The 20,398-nt window shown below is 50.7% G+C and overlaps 1 protein-coding gene and 1 non-coding gene across 6 annotated transcripts in view; both read left to right on the forward strand.

Moving 5' to 3' along the window:
* Window positions 1-20,398, forward strand: part of ME3 (malic enzyme 3) — a 240,920-nt gene that overhangs the window by 140,542 nt on the left and 79,980 nt on the right. For all 5 annotated transcript variants that reach the window (XM_065936392.1, XM_065936390.1, XM_065936391.1 and 2 more), the window contains exons 5-6: window positions 666-741; window positions 14,444-14,605. In XM_065936392.1, the coding sequence (XP_065792464.1) occupies window positions 666-741; window positions 14,444-14,605 (238 nt within the window). The remainder of the gene's footprint in view (window positions 1-665; window positions 742-14,443; window positions 14,606-20,398) is intronic.
* On the forward strand, window positions 16,136-16,205 carry LOC136170100 (small nucleolar RNA SNORD30). The gene has a single exon (XR_010663546.1). It is a non-coding gene; the product is annotated as a small nucleolar RNA SNORD30 (small nucleolar RNA).

A 20,398-nucleotide genomic window follows, 5' to 3' on the forward strand; every position in this document is an offset into this window, starting at 1 on the left:
GGACAGGAGATTCATATCCACAGACTTAGGTCCAAATATTAGAAGTCCGAAGTCAAGCTAACAAACTGTTAAGTAGAATATGTTTCATCCTCCTGCTTTACAATATATCTTCATATGGTCTGGAAGGCCAAGTTTGAATTTAGAATTCTCAGACTCAAGTGGTGCAGAGGAAATAGGCTCATGGCTGTCCCCAGCTCCATCCTCCATGGCAAGGGACCACGTGGACATGTATCTAGACATCACTGCCCACACGTCCAAGTTCCAGTCATGGCCGCAGGCTTGGGGACCCACCCATTGCAGTGTGGTCTGTCCTTGGAAGGAGGGACCCAGAGAAGAGGCCCACACAGCTCCTGAAAGCAGCCTGGGACCACTCAGGCAGATGGTTCTGGGGTCCTGGGTGTCTGGTCTAGGGGGAGGAAGGCACAGGCTGTGGAGAGTACAGACTCCAGGTGAATACATCCCTTGATCCCACGGAGCCCTTCCCCTGTGGGGAGCAGTTGAAGGAAAGCCAGCGCAGGGTCCTGTAAACTGTGGACTTTGAACAGGGACCCCCTCGGCCCAGATCTGTGGCCAAAACTAAGTGATGCAGTGATGCGCGGTCCTTGTGGTCCCTGTGGTACTCCCGATCTGACTGGTCTCTGTATGCATGTGCTTTGTTTTTCTAGTGGGCTGTTTATCACCATCCATGACAAGGGCCACCTTGCAACCATGCTGAACTCTTGGCCAGAAGACGATATTAAGGTATGATCCTGCTTTCTTTGCTACTGCTCTCTTGTTGGATGAATCCTTTCAGCCTGCACTAGTCATTCTGAGCTCTGAAAGGGGCCATTGCAACACTGAAGGCAGGACACCGAATCCAGTCCCCCGGTCCCAGATCATAGACCACAGTCCAGTTATCGCCAAGCACAAATGCGCCATGGAGTGAAGGCTTGCATTAGCCAGATGCCCTTGTGAAATTGTCTGTCATCATGATCATCATTATTAATAATAGTGCATGTATTGACTACTTGCTGAATATTCTCTGCTGGTTTCCATGGTGGATTCAGGGGAAAATCCAACATGGACCCTCTTCTCATGCAGCTAACTTTTCATGAGAAAAGTGAGAGGGAGAAACACAAAAGACTAACAGGTGGAACTTGGTCAGAGATTAATGAGGCACACAGAAGAGTTGGGGGTGTTCAAAGAGAGAGTTTCCTTTTAGTCGGGGTAGTCTGGGAAGACTTCATGGAAGAGGTGACATTGGAGCGAAGCATTGAGTTGAGGGGTAGAGTTTGGACAGTCAGGCACTGGAGGGACTAGGATGGAGGGCAGGTACATTCTGCACCAACAGAAAAGGTTTATGATGAGCAACGTCTTCACACCTGGGTGTGCACGGCAGTGTCCATGTTGGGCGGGAGGGTGAAGTGGGGGGTGGGGGAAGGGATGTGTATGCAGAATGACAAAACGAACCTGTCACTGTTTCCAGTTTTACTCAAAACGTTTAAGGAGGAAGTCTTTTTTATATAACAAATGATATATAATATAGAAGGCAAAATTGGTGCAGCTTTGAGGAAACTTGTTAGCCTCTGGCTGTGTACCCAGATCTCCTCTCGTGGGGACTTTTGTGGAAGATTTCAGGGACTGTAGATTCTAAGGTCATCGTCACTTCTGCAAACAAATTTTATTGAATGACGCCGCACATGCGTGTGTGCTAAGTCGATTCACTCATGTCCGACTCTGCAATCCTATGGACTGTAAGTCACCTACTATTGGAGGTATCCAAGGAGGGACCACATGCTCACTTGATGGGGATATTGTAAAAGAGATGTCAACCTCAACTCAAGGCAGAAAGGCATTGGGCTAAAGGAATAACTCCTCTATATCTCTTCACATCTATGATTCTATAATCTTGTATTTGAAATTTGTGAAGATTGTATCTAGAAATGAATATGCTTAAAAGGAAGCTAAGTAATGATTTAGATCAGATCCCATCACCTTATCAGCCCCGTAGGACAGGATATCTCTCTGTGGTCCAGCATTGTGCTCCCAGCACCCGTTACAGTGCCGGTACACGTTTGTTCTTGTTTAGTTGCCAAGTCGTGTCTGACTCTTTTGACCCCATGGACTGTAGCCCACCAGGCTCCTCTGTCCATGGATTCTCCAGGCAAGAATCCTGGAGTGGGGTGCCACGCCCTGCCCCAGGAGATCTTGCAGACCCAGGACGGCCCCGCATCTCTTAGGTCTCCTGCCTTGGCAGGCGGCGCCTTTACCACTAGCGCCACCTGGGAAGCCCCTGCAAACAAGTGGTTGAAGCTGAATTACAGGACATGCCCTGGCTGCTTGGTGAGGGCGTTTCTGGCGCACGGGCAGGGGAGGGACTGGAGCAGGCGGTCCAGTTTCTATACCTCCCAAGGCGATGCTGAGAGGCTGACGGTCGTTTTCTCCCTCCCTCCCTCCCAGCCAGTTCCCTGGGCCACCTGCCTCCACCAGGCACCAAGGGCAGCTGGTCTCTAACTACCTCTCCTGTGTCCCACCCACTTCTGGCCCTCTTGGGGGCATGGTGGGGTTCAGAACCACAGCAAGTAGGACAGGACCTTGGCTCGTGGGAGCCAGGTTGGCGCCACAGTCAGGGCCCTTGGATTCCAGTCCTGACCTCAGCGAAGAGCTCGGTTAGAACATTTCCATCTGGGTGTGATGTGCCCTGGGGCTTCCCAGGTGGCTCAGTGGAAAGAATCCACATGCCGGTGCTGGAGACAGAAGAGACCTGGGTTCGATCCCAGGGACAGGAATATCCCCTGAAGGAGGGCATGGCAACCCACTCTAGTATTCTTCCCTGGAGAATCCCGTGGACAGAGGAGCCTGGAGGGCTACAGTCCATGGGGTCTCAAAGAGTCGGACCAGACTGAGCACGCGATCACACATGTGATGTGCCTGGCTCTTCTCTTTCCTGCTTGTCTTCTTAGACTCTGGTTACAGGCAGGTCTTGACCCTGCAGGGTTTGGCTCCAGTCTCAGAAGAAGCGAGTTTCCAGGGTGTGCCCAGGATGACTGTATAATGAAATCTGGAGCTCATTAAGGGAAGCCAGCTCACTTGATGGCAAGTTAACTCCAGCCTGCCCTGTGTGGACAGGCTCGGAGGTCCTACAGGCTGATCTGTCTTCCTTCCTGGGCAGTTCAGCTGTGGACTTGTCCACAGTAGGCGCTCAGGAGATGCTTGCTGAGCTGAATGAACTCAGTAGAAGGACCTGATGAACATCTTCCAGATGCCAGGCCTGTGCCAGGGGCAGAGTCATGGGGTCTGCACTGACCTCTGTGGTGCCTCTGTGTGTGTGTGTGTGTGTGTGAGCTGTGTGTGTGTGAGCTGTGTGTGTGTGTGTGTGTGAGCTGTGTGTGTATCAGCTATGTGTGTGTGTGTGAGCTGTGTGTGTGTGAGTGTGTGTGTGAGCTATGTGTGTATCAGCTATGTGTGTGTGTGTGAGCTGTGTGTGTGTGAGCTGTGTGTGTGTGAGCTGTGTGTGTGTGTGTGTATGAGTTCTGTGTGTGTGTGTGAGCTGTGTGTATGTGTGTGAGCTGTGTGTGTGTGTGAGCTGTGTGTGTGTATGAGCTGTGTGTGTATGTGTGTGAGTGTGTGTGTGAGCTGTGTGTGTATCAGCTATGTGTGTGTGTGTGAGCTGTGTGTGTGTGTGAGCTGTGTATCAGCTATGTGTGTGTGTGTGAGCTGTGTGTGTGTGTGAGCTATGTATCAGCTATGTGTGTGTGTGTGAGCTGTGTGTGTGTATGAGCTCTGTGTGTGTGTGTGTATGAGCTGTGTGTGTGTGAATGTGTGTGTGAGCTGTGTATGTGTGTGTGTGTGAGCTGTGTGTGTGTGAGTGTGTGTGCGTGTGTGTTTGTGTGTGTGTGAGCTCTGTATGTGTGTGTGAGCTGTGTGTGTGTGTGTGTGTGTGTGTGTGTGTGTGTGCATGCTCAGTCGCTTAGTCCTGCCCCCTCTTTGTGACCCCATGGACTGAAGTCCTCCAGACTCCTCTGTGCATTGGATTCCCCAGGCAAGAATCCTGGAGTGGGTTACCATGCCCTCCTCCGGGGATCTTCCCAACCCAGGGATCGAACCCAGGTCTCCCACACTGCGGGCAGAGCCCTCACTGTCTGAGCTACCAGGGCAGCCCAAGAATATTAGAGTGGGTAGCCTGTCACTTCTCCAGGGGATCGACCCAGGAATCAAACCCACTTCTCTTGTGTCTCCTGCACTGGCCAGTGGATTCTTTACCCCTAGCACCACCTGCTATGGGGAGTTTAAAAGAATGATGAAACGACATCCCCTCTTAACCAGTAAGGGAAAAAAAGCGCTCCTTCCTTCCTCCAGACTAGCACAGGGCCTTGACGGCTCGTGGGCTGGATTTCAGGGTCCCATCTCTCCTCCTGTCAGGGCGTAACTTACAAAGCTGCACCCAGAGCTCTGCTTCGAGAATTGCAGAATGAGAACACAGACCCTGACCCCAAAGTGCTTCCCTCCTCTTGGGAAATCGAGATATGAATTCAAACTGGAACCTTAGCTGCTAAGTATCTGTTGACTTCAACCAACCTATATTAAAAACCTCCCAAGTACTAAGTGCTACTGACCAGAGGGTTGGAGACAGCCCTGTTGTGACTTTAGAGGAGAAGCAGGGGCTTTGGGGTCATCCTGGAAAAGGTGGGACAAGGCAGGGCTCAGACAAGGAGAAGCATCCAGTGCCTCTAGGGAAAAGCAGGAGTTACATGAGCCAGTGCATCTAACTCAGCTGCGTTCAACTGCCATTTAGCAAACATCTATTCTGTAAGCCTTCCCTGGGGGCTTGGGGATAAAGATGGTGTACAAGCATGTCAAGGAGCTTGAACTCTAGTTAGACTGACCTGGAAACAATTCGACTGAGCAACTAACACTTTGAGACTCTGCAAATAAAATTTCCAACAGGGCTTCCCTGGTGGCTCAGATGGTAAAGAATCTGCCTGCAATGCAGGAGACCAGGATTCCATCCCTGGGTCAGGAAGATCCTCTGGAGAAGGGAATGGCTACGCACTCCAGTGTTCTTGCCTGAAGAGTTTCATGGAGAGGGGAGCCTGGTGGGCTACAGTCCATGGGGTCGCAAAGAGTCGGATGACTGAGTGACTAACGCGTGCATGCACACACACACACACACACACACACACACACACAGCGGTCAGGACCGATCAGGCTGCCCCCAGGCGCCACCCTGCCCCATGACAGTGTTTTCCTGGAGGGCGCGTCCCCCTCGCTCCAGGGCTGCCCTCCCAAAGGTTCAGAGCCTTCTGAGCCACAGCCTGTCTTGTTTATTGGCGTGTTCTCTGCAGTTGCCCCTAAAAGAGAAGATGAAGGTCTCCTCCCTTTAGCGGGGGCTCCCTGCTCGGCGTCCTGTCCCTGGTGCCCGGGTGCTGACAGAGACGCCCCTGCATTATTTCTCTCGGTTTCCACACTGTCCTCAGAGTGGGGTAAGGAGTGCTTCTGAAACCTCGCCCAGGTGGGTCCTGGAGACGGGAAAGGATAGGGGATGTATGTCCCCAGATGAGCCCGCCGATGTGACATGATGCCCACGGTCGCCCGCCAGTAAGTGTCGCTGCCGCCCAGAGCCCAGCTGCCGAGCAGGGCAGGCAGAGCTGTTCAAGGCGCAGGTCCTTCTGGACCCTCATGCAGTTCGCCTCTTGGCTGGAGGGGCGGCGTGGTCCAGTGATGCTTCCGTGGGCTTCCCTGGTGGTCCAGCGGTTAAGAATACAGCTTCCGGTGCAAGAGGCATGGGTTTGATCCCTGATCTGAGAAGATTCCACATGCCACGGAGCAGCTAAGCCCCCGCGCCGCAGTTACAGCTCCTGTTCTCTAGAGCCCATAAGCCACGGGCTCTAGAGACTGCTGAACCCACACGCTGCAGCTCCTGAAGCCCGCCCTAGAGCCTGCGCTCCGCAGTGGAAGAAACCTCGGCAGTGAGGAGTCAGCAACCGCAACCGGAGACAGCCAGAGCGCAGCCACGAAGAGCCAGCACAGCCCATAGCTTATCCATCAGCATGGCGGGAAGTGTAAAAGGCGGCGTGGCAGGGACGCAGAGCAGTTGCAACTTGCATTCGCTGCCGATGGGTGTATATAAAGTGGGACCACAGCATTGGGAGAAAAGCTAGGCAGTCTTTAAAAAGAGGAGAGGGAGAGATGCTTCTGAAACAACTCAGAAAATAAAAGAGGACTTTCTCTGGCTTCCCAGCAGGAAATCAGGACTGCAGGCTGAGCAGGAAGAGGAGTAGGCTGTCAGGGAAGTAAGGTCACCGTCTCGGGCTGGGGGGACCGTGCGGCTCGGGGGCTCCTCTCACGCAGGGAGGGAGAGCCTTCTGCCCGCCGCTCCCCAGAGCCCTGCGGTGTAAATCGCAGAGGGGACTGAGAACTGCTTCTCTGACTCTTTCCCACGGAGGGCATTGCCCCGAGCTGGGAGGAAGGCTTGGCTCAGAAGAGTCCTCTTTCTCAACAGCTTTCCCAGGCTCCCAAATCCCTCCTTCATCCCAGGCCTAACAGCTAACAGCGCCGAGAGGCGGCTGAGCCCTGGAGCCAAGGGAGCATTCCCTGCCTATGGGCACCAGACTCTTGGGCCTTTAACCTTGGGCCAGACTTAGTGCCAAGTGCCTGCCTGCCATGCCCTCACCCACCAAGGGTTAAGCTCCAGTCAGTGTCAGAAGTTGGATTTCCCCGGAAACATTTCTCTTGGATGGAGGTCAGCGTATTAGGGAGGGCTCTTGGGATCAGCCTTTAGAAGGAAAGGAGGCAGGACAGAGGAGAGGGAGAGGCTGAGCTGAGTGGGAGGTCCCAGGAGATCCAGCAGGGCACGTGAGGAGGGTCAGGAGCAGGGACGGCTCTTCCGTCATCCCGAGTTGGGCCAAGGGATCCCTCGGTCCTTGGCTGTGGGCTGCTGCCCTGGGAACGGAGCGTGACTTTGGTCAAGGTGGCTCCGTTCAGTTGAGCAGGTACCCCAGCAGGCTCAAAGTACAACTCGGGCAATGACCCCTTCTCTTCTCTGAGGGGGTCTGGGCAGCACAGCACCGCACCCACTTGCCAGCATCCCGCCAAGTGCTTCATTTGGACGAACTCACTTGCTTCTCCCAGAGACCCTCCAAGAGGCAGGAATTCTTATCATCCCCGTATTATAGACAAGGCAACTGGGAAGTTAGGTTCAATGCCGGTGAGGGATGGAACCAAGATTTGAAACCACAGCCTGGGCATTATTTCTGTTGTGGGGAGGGGCAAAGATGCAGAGAGGAGGAGGAGGTGGGAAGGGTGAGCAAGAAGGAGGAAAGAGGAGGAGGAGGAAGGAGAAGGAGGAGGAAGGAGAAGGAGGAGGAAGGAGAAGGAGGAGGAAGGAGAAGGCCTCGCACACAGTGCTGAGGGCAGCCTATGCCCAGAGCTTCAAGCCCAGGGTAACCAGAGCCGGAGCAGGCCGGGAGACGTGGTCCCCGTATCGGTCTTGGGTCAGGCCCACTGGGTCCACGCAGGCTGAGGGAGGTGGACAGTAAGTCAGAAGCCGGCTGGACTGAGGAAGAAGGGGATGCACCGTCCCCCAGTCATCTGAATCTTCTCCCCGTTACCGGAAATACCGAGGGGTCATGAGCTGTAAAATCCGTCCAGATGGGGGACCTGTGATGCTGTGGTTCAGGGGCAGCCACTGCCAGGCTCTGAAACCCCAGGCTGCAGCTCAGGTTTGCCCTCAGCCTTCTGACTCCTCCCGCTCTTATGGTCCCAGCCCCAGGTCCACTGATGTCACGAAAAACAGGAGGCAGCGTCTTCTCTCTGAACTTGCCTGTCTACTCCAGGTCTGAATTCAGTCCTGTGGAGAAGAGGCTTTGCTCTCTCTGTTGGGACAATCACATTGCCCATCATTTACTGAGTTCAGGTCGCATTGCAGGTCCCAAACCTGCAAGTGCTAAAGAATCAAAGAGAACAAGATCCTTTACTGGCCCTTAGAGAGTTTCTGTGAAAGACAAGGACATAGATATAACTGTCATGCAAAGAAGAAAGGGTTAGGTGCCATGGAGATTAAAATGCCGTAGGAATTCAGAGTTGGGAGTGATACATTCCAGAAGGGAAGCTTCATTTGGAGGAAAGAGTCTTTTGAACTATTCCGTGAAACATGTAAGGATGGTAGGATTTGGATCAAGGAGATATAAGGGATCGAGGGGTAAAATAGCATGTAGGCTAGAAAACACCTTATACAAGATTAGCAGTATTTCCATTTGGGTGGAACATGGAATGGATAAAAGGGAAATTGAAAGAGTAGATTGGACATAGCTCATGGAAGGCCTTAAATGTCCGTCAGAGATGTTTCAGTTTTATTTTATAGGCATCAGGAGCCATTGGAGGCTCAGGGGCAAGACAGTGACAAATCTAGGTGTGCTTTGGAAAACAAAATGGGATAAGGAGATGCCAAGAGTAGAAAGACCAGTTGCATGTGTTCTCAGTTTTGAAGTCATGTCCACTTCTCTGTGACACCATGGACTGTAGCCCGCCAGGCTCCTCTGTCCATGGGATTTTCCGGGTAAGAATACTGGAGTGGGTTGCCATTACCTTCTCCTGGGGATCTTCCCACCCCAGGGATCTAACCTGCGTCTCTTATGTCTCCTGCACTGGCAGACTGTTTCTTTACCTCTGAGCCACCAGGGAAGCCCAGAAAGACCAGTTAGGAGACCACTAAAGCAGTCAAATGAGAGATGAATGGGCTGGCCTAAGGTTAGCAACGTGGGTGAAGTTCATAGGAAACATGAGGAAATTATGGAGCAGGTTAAATCGGCAGAACTTGGTGACCAGTTGGCTGTAGCTGACTGATAGAAGAGAGAAGTCAAAGTAGATTGGACAGTTCTGAGTCTGGGAGATGGGCAGTAACAGACCGGGAAAGGACAGCAGAAGTAACAAGTTGAAGAGGAGAAAAAGGGAAAAGGAGATCATTGGATTAAAGGCTTGGAGAATTAGGAAGGACTGCAATGGCACCCCACTCCAGTACTCTTGCCTGGAAAATCTCATGGACGGAGGAGCCTCGTGGGCTGCAGTCCATGGGGTCACTGAGAGTCGGACACGACTGAGCGACTTCACTTTCATTTTTCACTTTGATGCATTGGAAAAGGAAATGGCAACCCACTCCAGTGTTCTTGCCTGGAGAATCCCAGGGACGGGGGAGCCTGGTGGGCTGCCCTCTATGGGGTCGCACAGAGTCGGACTCGACTGTAGTGACTCAGCAGCAACTGGACATCAAAGTGGCTATCTGAAGACAGTGAGTTATAAGCATTTGCTTGGAGATGACAATGTTTGCCACTGGAATGAACAACAATGTCAAGGTTAGAATGCTGTGAGTTTTATGTGTGTGCTAAGTCACTTCAGTTGTGTCCAGCTCTTTTTGACCCTGTGGACTGTAGCCCACCAGGCTCCTCTGTCCATGGGATTCTCCAGGCAAGAATACAGGAGCGGGTTGCCATTTCCTCCTCCAGGGAATCTTCCTGACCCAGAGATCAAACCCATGTCTCTTATGTCTCCTGCATTGGCTGTCGAGTTGTTTACCACTAGCGCCACCTGGGAAGCCCATATAGCCAGACTTTATTAAAAGTTGCCAATGTCTTCCCATGGTTTCCTTTTTCATGCACTCATTTAACAGATAATTGTTGCGTGGCCTGCTGTGGTGACGCTGAATTAAAGAGAGATGAAACAATTAAAAATTCTAATATGTAGCCTTTGCCCTAAATAATAATCATCAATTTAATCATAGGAGCAGTGATCATATGCCAGTCATTTACTTTATTGTACAAGACCCCTGGTTAAAATGAGACATTTATTCTTTTTCATCTTTACCCAGGGAGTTGCAAAGAGTCGGATGCGACTGAGCAACTAACAACCTTCATCTTTACAGCCTAATGAGTTGGATATTATAATTATTCCAATGTCATGGGAAATTAAAACTCAGAAAGCTTACTGTTTGACCCAAGATTACAAGTGGTACTTTATCAAGGAGACTAGTTTCAAGTGCTTGCTATCAGATGCCAAAACCCCTGCTGTTAACCTTTAGGCTGTTTGGTGAGATAAGATGTGCATTTTTTTTAAATGTTAAATAAGAACCCAAATGCTATCACTATCAAAGGTTTTAATTGCACCTTATGCAGGGCTTGGCCAGCAGTAGGTACTTAATTATTGTTTGCAGAAGGCAGGCGGGCAGCCAGGAAGGGTGCACAGGCCAGGTGCATGGTAAATACAGCAGGTGCTAGGAGAAATCACATTAGGTTATAATGGTAGGATTCGCACTCCTGGGGAAAGTGCAGGAGGAGACAAGAATATAGAGGCTGAGAGAGACCAAAGGTGAATACAGAGTGTGTCCCTCCTCCGGAGGGAGTGAGGCCAATTTGACCAAAGGGAGCAATTGTGTGCAGATGAGTGACTGGAGATAAGTTCCAGAAGGCATGATGGGTTCCTGTCATTAAAGAGATAAGCCTTTTGGACTCTATTTTATGGACAGTTAGAAGACACTGAAGGGAAAATCCCATGGACTGAGGAGCCTGGCAGGCAACAGTCCCTGGGGTCGCAAAGAGTCAACACCACTTAGCAACTGAACAACAGCAACAAAAGGCCTTTGGGCCAAGTTGTGAAGCTTTTGCAATATACACACTTGCTGTTGTTTAGTCACTAAATCACATCAGACTCTTTTGTGACCCTGTGGACTGCAGCCCACCAGGCTCCTCTGTCCATGGGATTTCCCAGGCAAAACTACAGGAGTGGGTTGCCATTTCCTTCTCCAGGAGATCTTTCCAACCCATGGATCGAATGCGCATCTCCTGCTTGGCAGGTGGCTTCTTTACCTCTGAGCCACAGGGAGGGCTTTGTAAAATGGCTGTTTGTAAAATAGCTGGTGGGATGCTGCTGTGTAGCTCAGGGAGCTCAGCTCAGTGCTCTAAGATGACTACAGGGCGGGCAGAGGGAGGGGATGCAGGTGTATTACACACACGGCTGGTTCACTGTGCCGCACAGCAGAAGCTAACACAACATTGTGAGGCAATTATACTCCAGTTTAAAAAAAAGGGGAAATTAATAAGTAACGCAACCGTTAGCACAACAGGATTGAGAGTGGATGGCAGATGGAGGTGAGATCGCCCCTCGAAGCAGTCAGGCCTGCAGTTAAGTGCCTGCAGACATCTCCACGTTGGGAGGGACCCTGTCAGAGCTCTGACACCATCTTTTTTTTTTTTTTTTTGGCCGTGTTGTGTGTTCTGCGGGGTCTTAGTTCCCCGACCAGGGATCGAACCCATGCCCCCTGCCTTGAGAGTGTGGAGTCTCAACCACTGGGCCATCAAGGAAGTTCCCCGCCACCGTCTTGAAAAGCCCCAGAGCTGTAAGGAGGGCACCCTGGAGTCGTAGCTGGTTTCCCCTGTAGAACACCGTGTCTGTCTCTGCGCCTCAGCAGAGAGAAAGTGTGAGAGAATGGGAATCAGAATAAGGAGGTTTTAGGTAGGAGAGATGGTAGGGAAATGTGCAAAGTCTGGGCCTCCAGGAACAGCGTGAAGGCACAGACTCGGGGAGAGTGGCCAGGAGGGGGTCAGAGGCAGCCGCGGAGAGGTCGGATGGGAGGTGGGGCAGGGCTTTGCCAAGAGCGCGGGAGCTTTTCTCAGCTGAATGGTGCGGGTGGGGGAGCAGAAGGGGCCCAGACCAGGAACCCGAAGCCTAGCTAGAACCCCCACTCGCCACATTCACAAGCAAGGTGCCCTTGGTAAGTCACCCGGCGTTTCTAAGATAACTGCTGTGGAAACATCCAGTGCAGTGCCTGGCGTGGGGCTGATACTGAGCAAATATGTACAGAACGCGAAGGTCCAGGAGTTTAGTTTGCTCAGCTGGGAATCGGAGATAACCATCAGAGACCTGCCTCCCTAACAGGTGTGGGGAGAACCAGGTGAGACATGAGACAGGGTCGGGGGAAGGGCCTCGCCCTCGAGGAAGAGACCAGTCTCAGGGAGACAGCATGATAGTCACGGGTCGGCTGCCCTCTCGAGAGCCCCCTTTCCAGAAGTGGAGGGGTGTTTTAAAAATCTATACACCAGTTTCTATTAAAAGGCCCTTTGTGCTCTCACCCCTGGAGAGAGAGAGAGAAGATTCCACAGAGCTTGTGGGTGCTGGATCTTAAACCCTTCCTGGCAGGACCGAGGCTTCATCTCTCTATCCGCGAGGCCCAGCACTGTGCCTCCATGGAGTGAAGTGGCCCCTATGGTGCCCATCCACGTCTCAGAGCTGGTCCTACGTCCTGACCCAAAGCTGGTTCCATGGGAGGGCTGCGTGGCCCCACAAACTCCACTTATTTGGAGATGGAGGCAACCAGTGCTGCGGAGCAGCTTGGGGTGACCTATAAACAAGTTCACTGTCACCCTGAGGGGTTTCCCTTGGCCTGACCTTCAGGGCCCCTCTCAGTCTGACTCGGGCCTGATTTTCCATTGCCTCCTTTCCTGGGACCCGACCCCCACGCCCTCCCACCCATCCCCCCCCCCACACACACACACAGCCTATACCCCCACCACTTCTACCCTGGACCTCAATTTCTTTTGCATCAAATGGGTAATCTCCACCTTTCTGAGGTCTGGCATGTGTTTCCCCCTCATCTGAGGAAGGGTTGCCCTGCAGGAAGCACCTCTCCCTTCTCTCTGTCTCTGCTGTTCTTGAGCTATTACACGGCTCTTGTAATTTGCCCCAGAGTCAGTATAAATATACACGTTCCATCTGTCTTCTGCCCATTATTCCTTTCAAGGGTGGGGTCCACGCATTCTTGCTCTTATAGATAAGCAAACTGAAGCTCCTTCCTCCAGGATTTAGCATAGTGTCTTTTGCAAAGTGCCCTGACTCTGGGATGGCTCAGCGGTAAAGAACCTGCCTGCAATGCAGGAGACGTAAGTTCAACCCCTGGGTGGGGAAGATCCGCTGAAGAAGCAAATGGCAACCCTTTCCAGTATTCTTGCCTGAAAAATCCCATGGACAGAGGAGCCTGGCGGGCTACAGTCCATGGGGTCGCAGAGTCGGACACAATTGCAGCGACTTTGCACGCACAGTTTGTTAGAGTTGGTTCACGTGTAAGGTTGTAAGTTTCCCTTACGGGCAGGCTTTCACTGCCCTGAGTACCCAGTGGGTTGCATTTTCATCATCACAAGAAGAGAGGGGCAGGGGAGAAGATCTTCTTTGTCTTTCTTGAGTAGACGTCATGGTTCCCTCATCCATTCCTCCCCCAGGTAGGGCAGGGGAGTTTTCTTCTCCCTACGTGGTCCAGCCAGGACTGTGATAGCACTTTGGAAAAATATTTTCAGGTCTGAGTACAATAAGGGTCTTTCATTTTGAAAAGTCGCCTTTCCATAAATGATTGTTTTTTGTGTGCACAGAGCATGTTCTGAGGGTCATTAACCTGAAGACACCACTGGGCAAGTTGTAGGCCTTATCCACTACTATTGTTTTATTGTTTGGGGGTCGTTGTGCAAAGAAAATGTCTTAGGGGCCAAAGAGCATATTTTGGGGGTTACTAATTAACTGACTGTGTTGGTTGGACTGTGAAGAAAGCTGAGTGCTGAAAAATTGATGCTTTTGAACTGTGGTGTTGGAGAAGACTCTTGAGAGTCCCTTGGACTGCAAGGAGATTCAACCAGTCCATCCTGAAGGAGATCAGTCCTGGGTGTTCATTGGAAGGACTGATGCTGAAGCTGAAACTCCAGTACTTTGGCCACCTCATGTGAAGAGTTGACTCACTGGAAAAGACCCTGATGCTGGGAGGGATTGGGGGCAGGAGGAGAAGGGGATGACAGAGGATGAGATGGCTGGATGGCATCACCGACTCGATGGGCATGAGTTTGAGTAAACTCCGGGAGCTGGTGATGGACAGGGAGGCCTGGCATGCTGCGATTCATGGGATAGCAAAGAATCAGGCACGACTGAGTGACTGAATTGAACTGAACTGAACTGAACTAACTGAGCTCACTGTGCAGTATGTAGGTCCCATGCCTCCGTTGTTTTGTTTGGGGCCTGTCTCGTGCTTCTGTTGCATAGTTTAACTTGCTAAGCAAGTTGTCTTGATTTTATTGTTAAGCAAGCCAATCTGGCTTTGATACTAAGGGACTTCTTTTGCTCTGTGAGTGAAGCAAGCCCACAGCACTTCAGAATTTTGCCATTATTTTCTTGAATGACCATTAGTCTTATTGTGGTCTCTCAAAGCCCCGTAAAGTCCCCTCCCCAAAGGGGTTTCTAGGCTAACTATTTGATTATCCTACTGTATCCCTGCCCCATGGACAGAGGAGCCTGGAGGGCTACAGTCCATGGGTCACAGAGTCAGACACGACTGAGTGTCTGAGCACACACATCCCTACTGTTTCCACAGTAAGCATCATCATCAGGCCCAACCTGCACAAACAGGCCGTTTGTACAGATGTCCTGCCTTTCCTTCCAGGCGGTGGTAGTGACTGATGGGGAACGCATTCTGGGCCTGGGAGACCTGGGCTGCTACGGCATGGGCATCCCCGTGGGCAAGCTGGCCCTGTACACGGCGTGCGGAGGCGTCAACCCGCGGCAGTGCCTCCCTGTGCTGCTGGACGTGGGCACAAACAACGAGGTAATGTGCCGCCCGGGCCGGGAGCCTGAGGGTAGAAGCTGGGCTGGGGGTGGTGGTGGGGGCACCTTTGTTCAGTGGTTCTGTCTACACAGCATCAGGCTGTTCTGCACAACAACTCAGTAAACCCAAGAGATGGGGCGCTGAGGCAAACTATGCGACTTTATTTATTCGGAGAGCCGTCTGAGAAGATGAGAGACTAATGTCTCAAAATAACCATTTTACAGGGGCTGGATGCCAGGTTCTTTTGTAGATCAGAGATGGGGGAAGTGAGGAAGCAAAGTAAAAAGGCCATTAATCTTGCAAATATCTCCTAGAATGGCAAGCCTCAGGCAGGGTTGTGTTCATTTCTTCCTTGCAGCTGTCCACAGGTGGACAGCATCCTGAACAAAGGCACCTTAGTTTAACAGTCAGGCAGAGGGTCAGGATTCTCTGAAGCCGGTCATTCTATTTTTTTACTTTTTTTTTTTTAAATAATAACAAAAGCAACAGAAAGCAAGTCAAAGAAACAGTTCCAACATGGACGCGGAGTTGGCTTTTCCCTGCAAGGGGGCCGTTTCTCTCTGGGGTCCTCTTTGCTGGGACACTCGGCCTACGCGGCTGTGACTCACGGACCTCCCCCCATCCTGCTTGCCCCCTCCGCCCTCAGCCCCACTGTCCTCCCCCCTTCTGGGGCTTCTTGCTCCCGTCCCTCCTGCCAAGGTGCCCCTGCACAGGCTTTCTGTGCTCCCTTGTTCTGTGACCGCAGGCAGTTTCCATTACCCTGGCGGCCTCTCTCTCTGATCCGTTCATGAAGAAAGCCACTGAGGTGGGAGTGGCTGCTGGGCTGTGTTTTTTCAGCATTTTAGAGGCGAACTACCTCTGTAAAGAACTTTCCCGCTGGCTCAGTGGTAACGATTATGCCTGCCAATGCAGGAGACACAGGGTGGGTCCCCGGGTAGGGAAGGTCCCCTAGAGAAGGAAGTAGTAACCCACTCTAGTATTCTTGCCTGGGAAATCCCATGGACAGAGGAGCCCGGCAGGCTACCGTCCCCGGGGTCACAGAGAGTCGGACACGACTTAGTGAATCAACGACAACCACCACCTCTGTAAAAGGATTAAAACTCGAAGCACTGGAACCAAAGGCTGAAATGCCTGGATCAGGCACATGAGTGTCCTGTAACCCCATGGAGAGAAACTGACCCACACTGTGGCTGGGAGGCCCTGCAGGCTTCTGGGAGATTTATAGTTTAAGGAGCTCAAACCCCAGCCGGGAGTTTGTCTGCTCTGGGGACCACCACCCTGGGTCACGTTCTTCATGCCATCTGCAGTTCAAAGCTCTGTGTCTTTGTGTCAGAGAACATGAAAGAACTCCTTCTTAATGACATTTATCTCTGAATTTTAAATCAGTGCATGTCCATCTGAGAAAAATCCAGAGAAGTATTAAAAATAAAATATTAGTCACACAACCAGTAATAATCATTGTTTGCAACTTGGAATATTTCTTTCCAGCCTTACCCCCACCAGATTTAGCTTTTATAAAAGCAAAATTAAATATGTGATGATTTACATGAAACCTCATTTAGCTGATGATTTGCTATTGAGACTCAGAAATCTGATTTTCTAGAGAAAAGAAACAAAATTAAGTTTATATTGCATATACAATTTTGTTCCCTGCTTTTTGTTTTTTTTTTCCCTAAGAGCCACCATACATTTTTTTTTTCCAATTATTTTTATTAGTTGGAGGCTAATTACTTTACAATATTGCAGTGGTTTTTGCCATACATTGACATGAATCAGCAATGGATTTACATGTGTTCCCCATCCTGAACCCCCCTCCCACCTACCTCCCCATCCCATCCCTCTGGGTCATCCCAGTGCACCAGCCCTGAGCACTTGTCTCATGCATCTAACCTGGACTGGCGATCTGTTTCACCCTTGATAGTATACTTGTTTTGATGCTGTTCTCTCAGATCATCCCACCCTCGCCTTCTGCCATAGAGTCCAAAAGTCTGTTCTATACCTCTTTGTCTCTTTTTCTGTCTTGCATATAGGGTTATCGTTACCACCTTTCTAAATTCCATATATATGCATTAGTATACTGTATTGGTGTTTATCTTTCTGGCTTACTTCACTCTGTATAATGGGCTCCAGTTTTATCCATCTCATTAGAACTGATTCAAATGTATTCTTTTTAATGGCTGAGTAATATTCCATGGTGTATATGTACCACAGCTTTCTTATCCATTCGTTTCCTGCTTTTTTGAAGGTAATGTATGTCAGGAGTTTTCTCCCAGGTCACTAGCCATTCTTCCACAGTGTCATTTTCATAGCTGCCTGGTGTATCACAGTTCACGTAAGAAACTCTCCACTCTTGAACAACTTAGGTTGTTTCTATCTTCTTGCAAATATAATTGTGCTCTCATACCCATATTTGCAGGTCAGTCTTCCTAGCCCTGATGATTTCTCAAGGATAAATTCCTACAAACAGAAATATTGAGGCAAAGAGAATGGTCGTTACGTAGATTTTTGATGCATATTGTCAGGAAAGCTTATACTATTGGTATCCTGTGTGATCTTTCTCAGGAAAGCTTTTCGTAGCTCTTTCCAAGGTTTCCTTCCTCTCTGAACTCCACACAACACCCTCATTTCTAAACAAGAATACGCACTGTAGCCCCTAGTGAGACATGATGCTTATTCACGTTTCATCCCCAGATGCAGTCAAGTGAGGGAGGAGCAGCCAGACCTGGCTTCAGGCTGGGAACCCGTGGAGGTGGGAGGGGCTGGGGAAGGACAAGCCAGCAGCCGGAGTGCTGGCCTGGGAACACGGACCCTGATCCCCACCCCTGACGGCCAGAGGAGCCCCTGTATTCCTCTAGACTCCATCCCTGCCAGTGAAACTGGAGCCTGGGCCAGGAGGTTACTGAGTGCTCACCCACATCTAAAGCACTTCTCCATATGCGTCCCTACCAACCTAGAAAAGGGAGGCTGGATAGTGGTACATGCCTTATAATTGCTCATCAAGACCAGTCTTTAAGGTCTGCCCCATACTGTGGTTTCCCTTGCCGAACCAGATGCCTGAGTTTTGCTGAAACTATCCCTCAGTCACAAAGAACATGTGTGGAAGCCATGTAAATGTGGATGAGGAGAGCAAACTTTGTGTTATTATTCCCACCCGTCACCTCCTGCTATGTTCCAACTGGATTTAATCGAGACCTTTCCCTCTCTCTGTCTCCTAAAAGCTGTTTCTAGACAAGAAATGGAATGGCTTGAGGTTGATTCTGAGGCCATTGCATCCCTTGGAAGGGTGTTGGCTGCCTTTAGCAGGTATCTGACATCCTTTATCGTTAAAGGTCCAGCACCCAGCAATGATGTGCAGAAGTTCAGAGTGGGCCTCAACTTGTAACTACCAGGGTCTTCCCTGGTAGCTCAGATGGTAAAGAATCTGCCTGCAATGAGGGAGACCTGGATCCAATCCCTGGGTCGGGAAGATCCCCTGGAGAAGGGAGTGGCAACCCACTCCAGTATTCTTGCCTGAAGAACTCCAAAGACAGAGGAGCCTGGCAGGCTATAGTCCATGGAGTGGCAAAGAGTTGGACACAACTGAACAACTGCGTTACTACAACTTGTAACAAACCCATCAGAAAAGGTGGTGGAAAGTATGAGTAATCTTGGCCCTTTCACAGGCCACCCTGTTTAAGCGTGACAATAGCCTTGTGGGTGGAGCATCAGTTATTACCTTCTGTTTACAGCTGAGGAAACTGAGACCCAGAGAGATTAATTTCCCTAAGAAGATCTGCTAGAAATGGCAGAGATCTTGGAGCAGTGAGTGGTCCCAAAGAGAGATCTTAGTTGCCTGCCCAGGAACTGAAGTTGGGTAACCTGGATAAAAACCATGAGTCCTAACCACCAGACCACCAGGGGCTAGAGGCTAGAAGCAGAGTTCCCTGGTTCTTTTCCTCATTTGAAAGCAAGAATGTTTCAAGGAGGCAAAAAGCATCATAACAGATATTATTAGAGACACAGCAGAACAGTTTATTAACATCTAAGATAGAAACAAGGCAGAAATACACACCGGGAGACAAAGGGAATAAGCATCCTCTCTAAGGAGGTGCCCGCCAGGCCGCTCTGTCCATGGGGGAGTCTCCAGGCAAGAATACTGGAGAAGGTTGCCATGTCATCCTCCAGGGGCTCTTCCCCACCCAGGGATCGAACCCGAGTCTCTTGCAGCTGCTGCATTGCAGGTGAATTCTTTCCCACTGAGTCACTGGGCAAGCCATCTGTTACGAGGATGAGTACAGTAAGTCAGAAGATAGGCAGAGATACACCTGGGGAGGAGTGTAGGCATCCTGAATGAGGCACGCAGAGGAGAGGTGATTTAAATCACTGACATAGGACAGTCCTTTAAGGCCTTTGTTTACATTTGGCCAATTATTTTGTTTCTTTTTTTCACAAGGGTCTTGTCCTAGGACTCTTCCAAGATATGAGTACAAGTTTTGTTAAGAGGGACCCCACCACAGAGGCCTGTGGGGGTATGTTCACACTTATTATGGGCTGGCACACCCTCCCTTTGTGACCGCCGAGGAGCCTTCCTACACATGTGCAGACAGGGAAGTTTTCCTGAGCTCAGGAGTGGTCACCGTCCCTCTTCACTCCAGCAGAGCTCAGCTCCTGCCCCTTGCTTCATCCCTGGAGTGTCTGGGTGAGAACAAAGCTTCAGTTTCCCTCCACTTGTCAGACCCCAGATGTCCAGCCCAGGGGCCCGTCTACCTCCTCCCTCGGCAGGAGGGGGCCCTGACCACCTGTGTCCTCCTCACCACGCCGCCTCCCCAGGTTCCAGTCGCTTTATGAGCAGAAAGCACTTCTTGACTTTTAGAATTTGTATTCCTAAAGTAACTCTGATGCGTTATTCAGAATTCTAAAGGAAGAAGGAAGCGGCCTTTCTCCCGCTGTGCCTCATCTGTGCCCCCACCCCACGTGTCCCTGCGTGTGTACGTGGATGTAGCTGCTGCCCATTCATCATCACACCATGCCCCTAATTTTGTTCTGATTTCTTCAATGAGAATTATGTTGTCAGCACTTTCTCTGTACTTTTTTTTTAAGTTTATGAAGTGTTTAGTAGGTGTTAGGCATTCTATAAGGCTGCGGGAGATAAAGAGCCAGGCGTGGGTGGACTGGTCTAGCTGTCCGTGTTTCAGCGTTGTCACCTAATGGATCATTTTAATGGCTTAAATGGTACAGCTACTCAAAGTGTCTGCTTCCCCGCTCCCCTGTGGCTTTTGGCCCCTGCATCACCACTCCCTCCTGGGTGTGGAAGGCAGAGAGCTTCCCCTGGGCCTACTCCCTCCTGTTAGAAAGGACCAGAGGGTTCCCCAGCTGGAGGACCAGGCAACACCACTTGTGTGAGAGAAAGCAGTTCTCACCCAGTCCAGGCAGACCTCAGCCGTCACCCACAGTGGGCCAGGCCTTTGTATGGTTCAGTCTGTTTCATTCTCACGCCAGCTATGTATGAGATATTGGTCTCCCCATTTTACAGATGAGAACACTGAGACAAACATGCTATTTCCTCAGGCCCCACAGCTCGAAGTGTCGGAGCTGAGATTTGAGCCCAGCTTCTCTCTGGCTACCAGAGTTGCCTTGTCTACCATGGCACACTGCCCCAAGATCTCAAGCATCTGTGTTACAGACTGGGTGATGAAGAGTGGGAAAGGAGGTGTTTCCCACACTCCGGGTTCCACAGACAGTCAGAATCAAACTAAGGCTTAGCGATGCCATTTTCACGCCCCTTCCCCTGCAAGGAGAGGTGAACTCCGTCCA

The sequence above is a fragment of the Muntiacus reevesi genome, chromosome 5 (genome assembly GCF_963930625.1).
Source record: "Muntiacus reevesi chromosome 5, mMunRee1.1, whole genome shotgun sequence".
Classification (NCBI taxonomy): domain Eukaryota; kingdom Metazoa; phylum Chordata; class Mammalia; order Artiodactyla; family Cervidae; genus Muntiacus; species Muntiacus reevesi.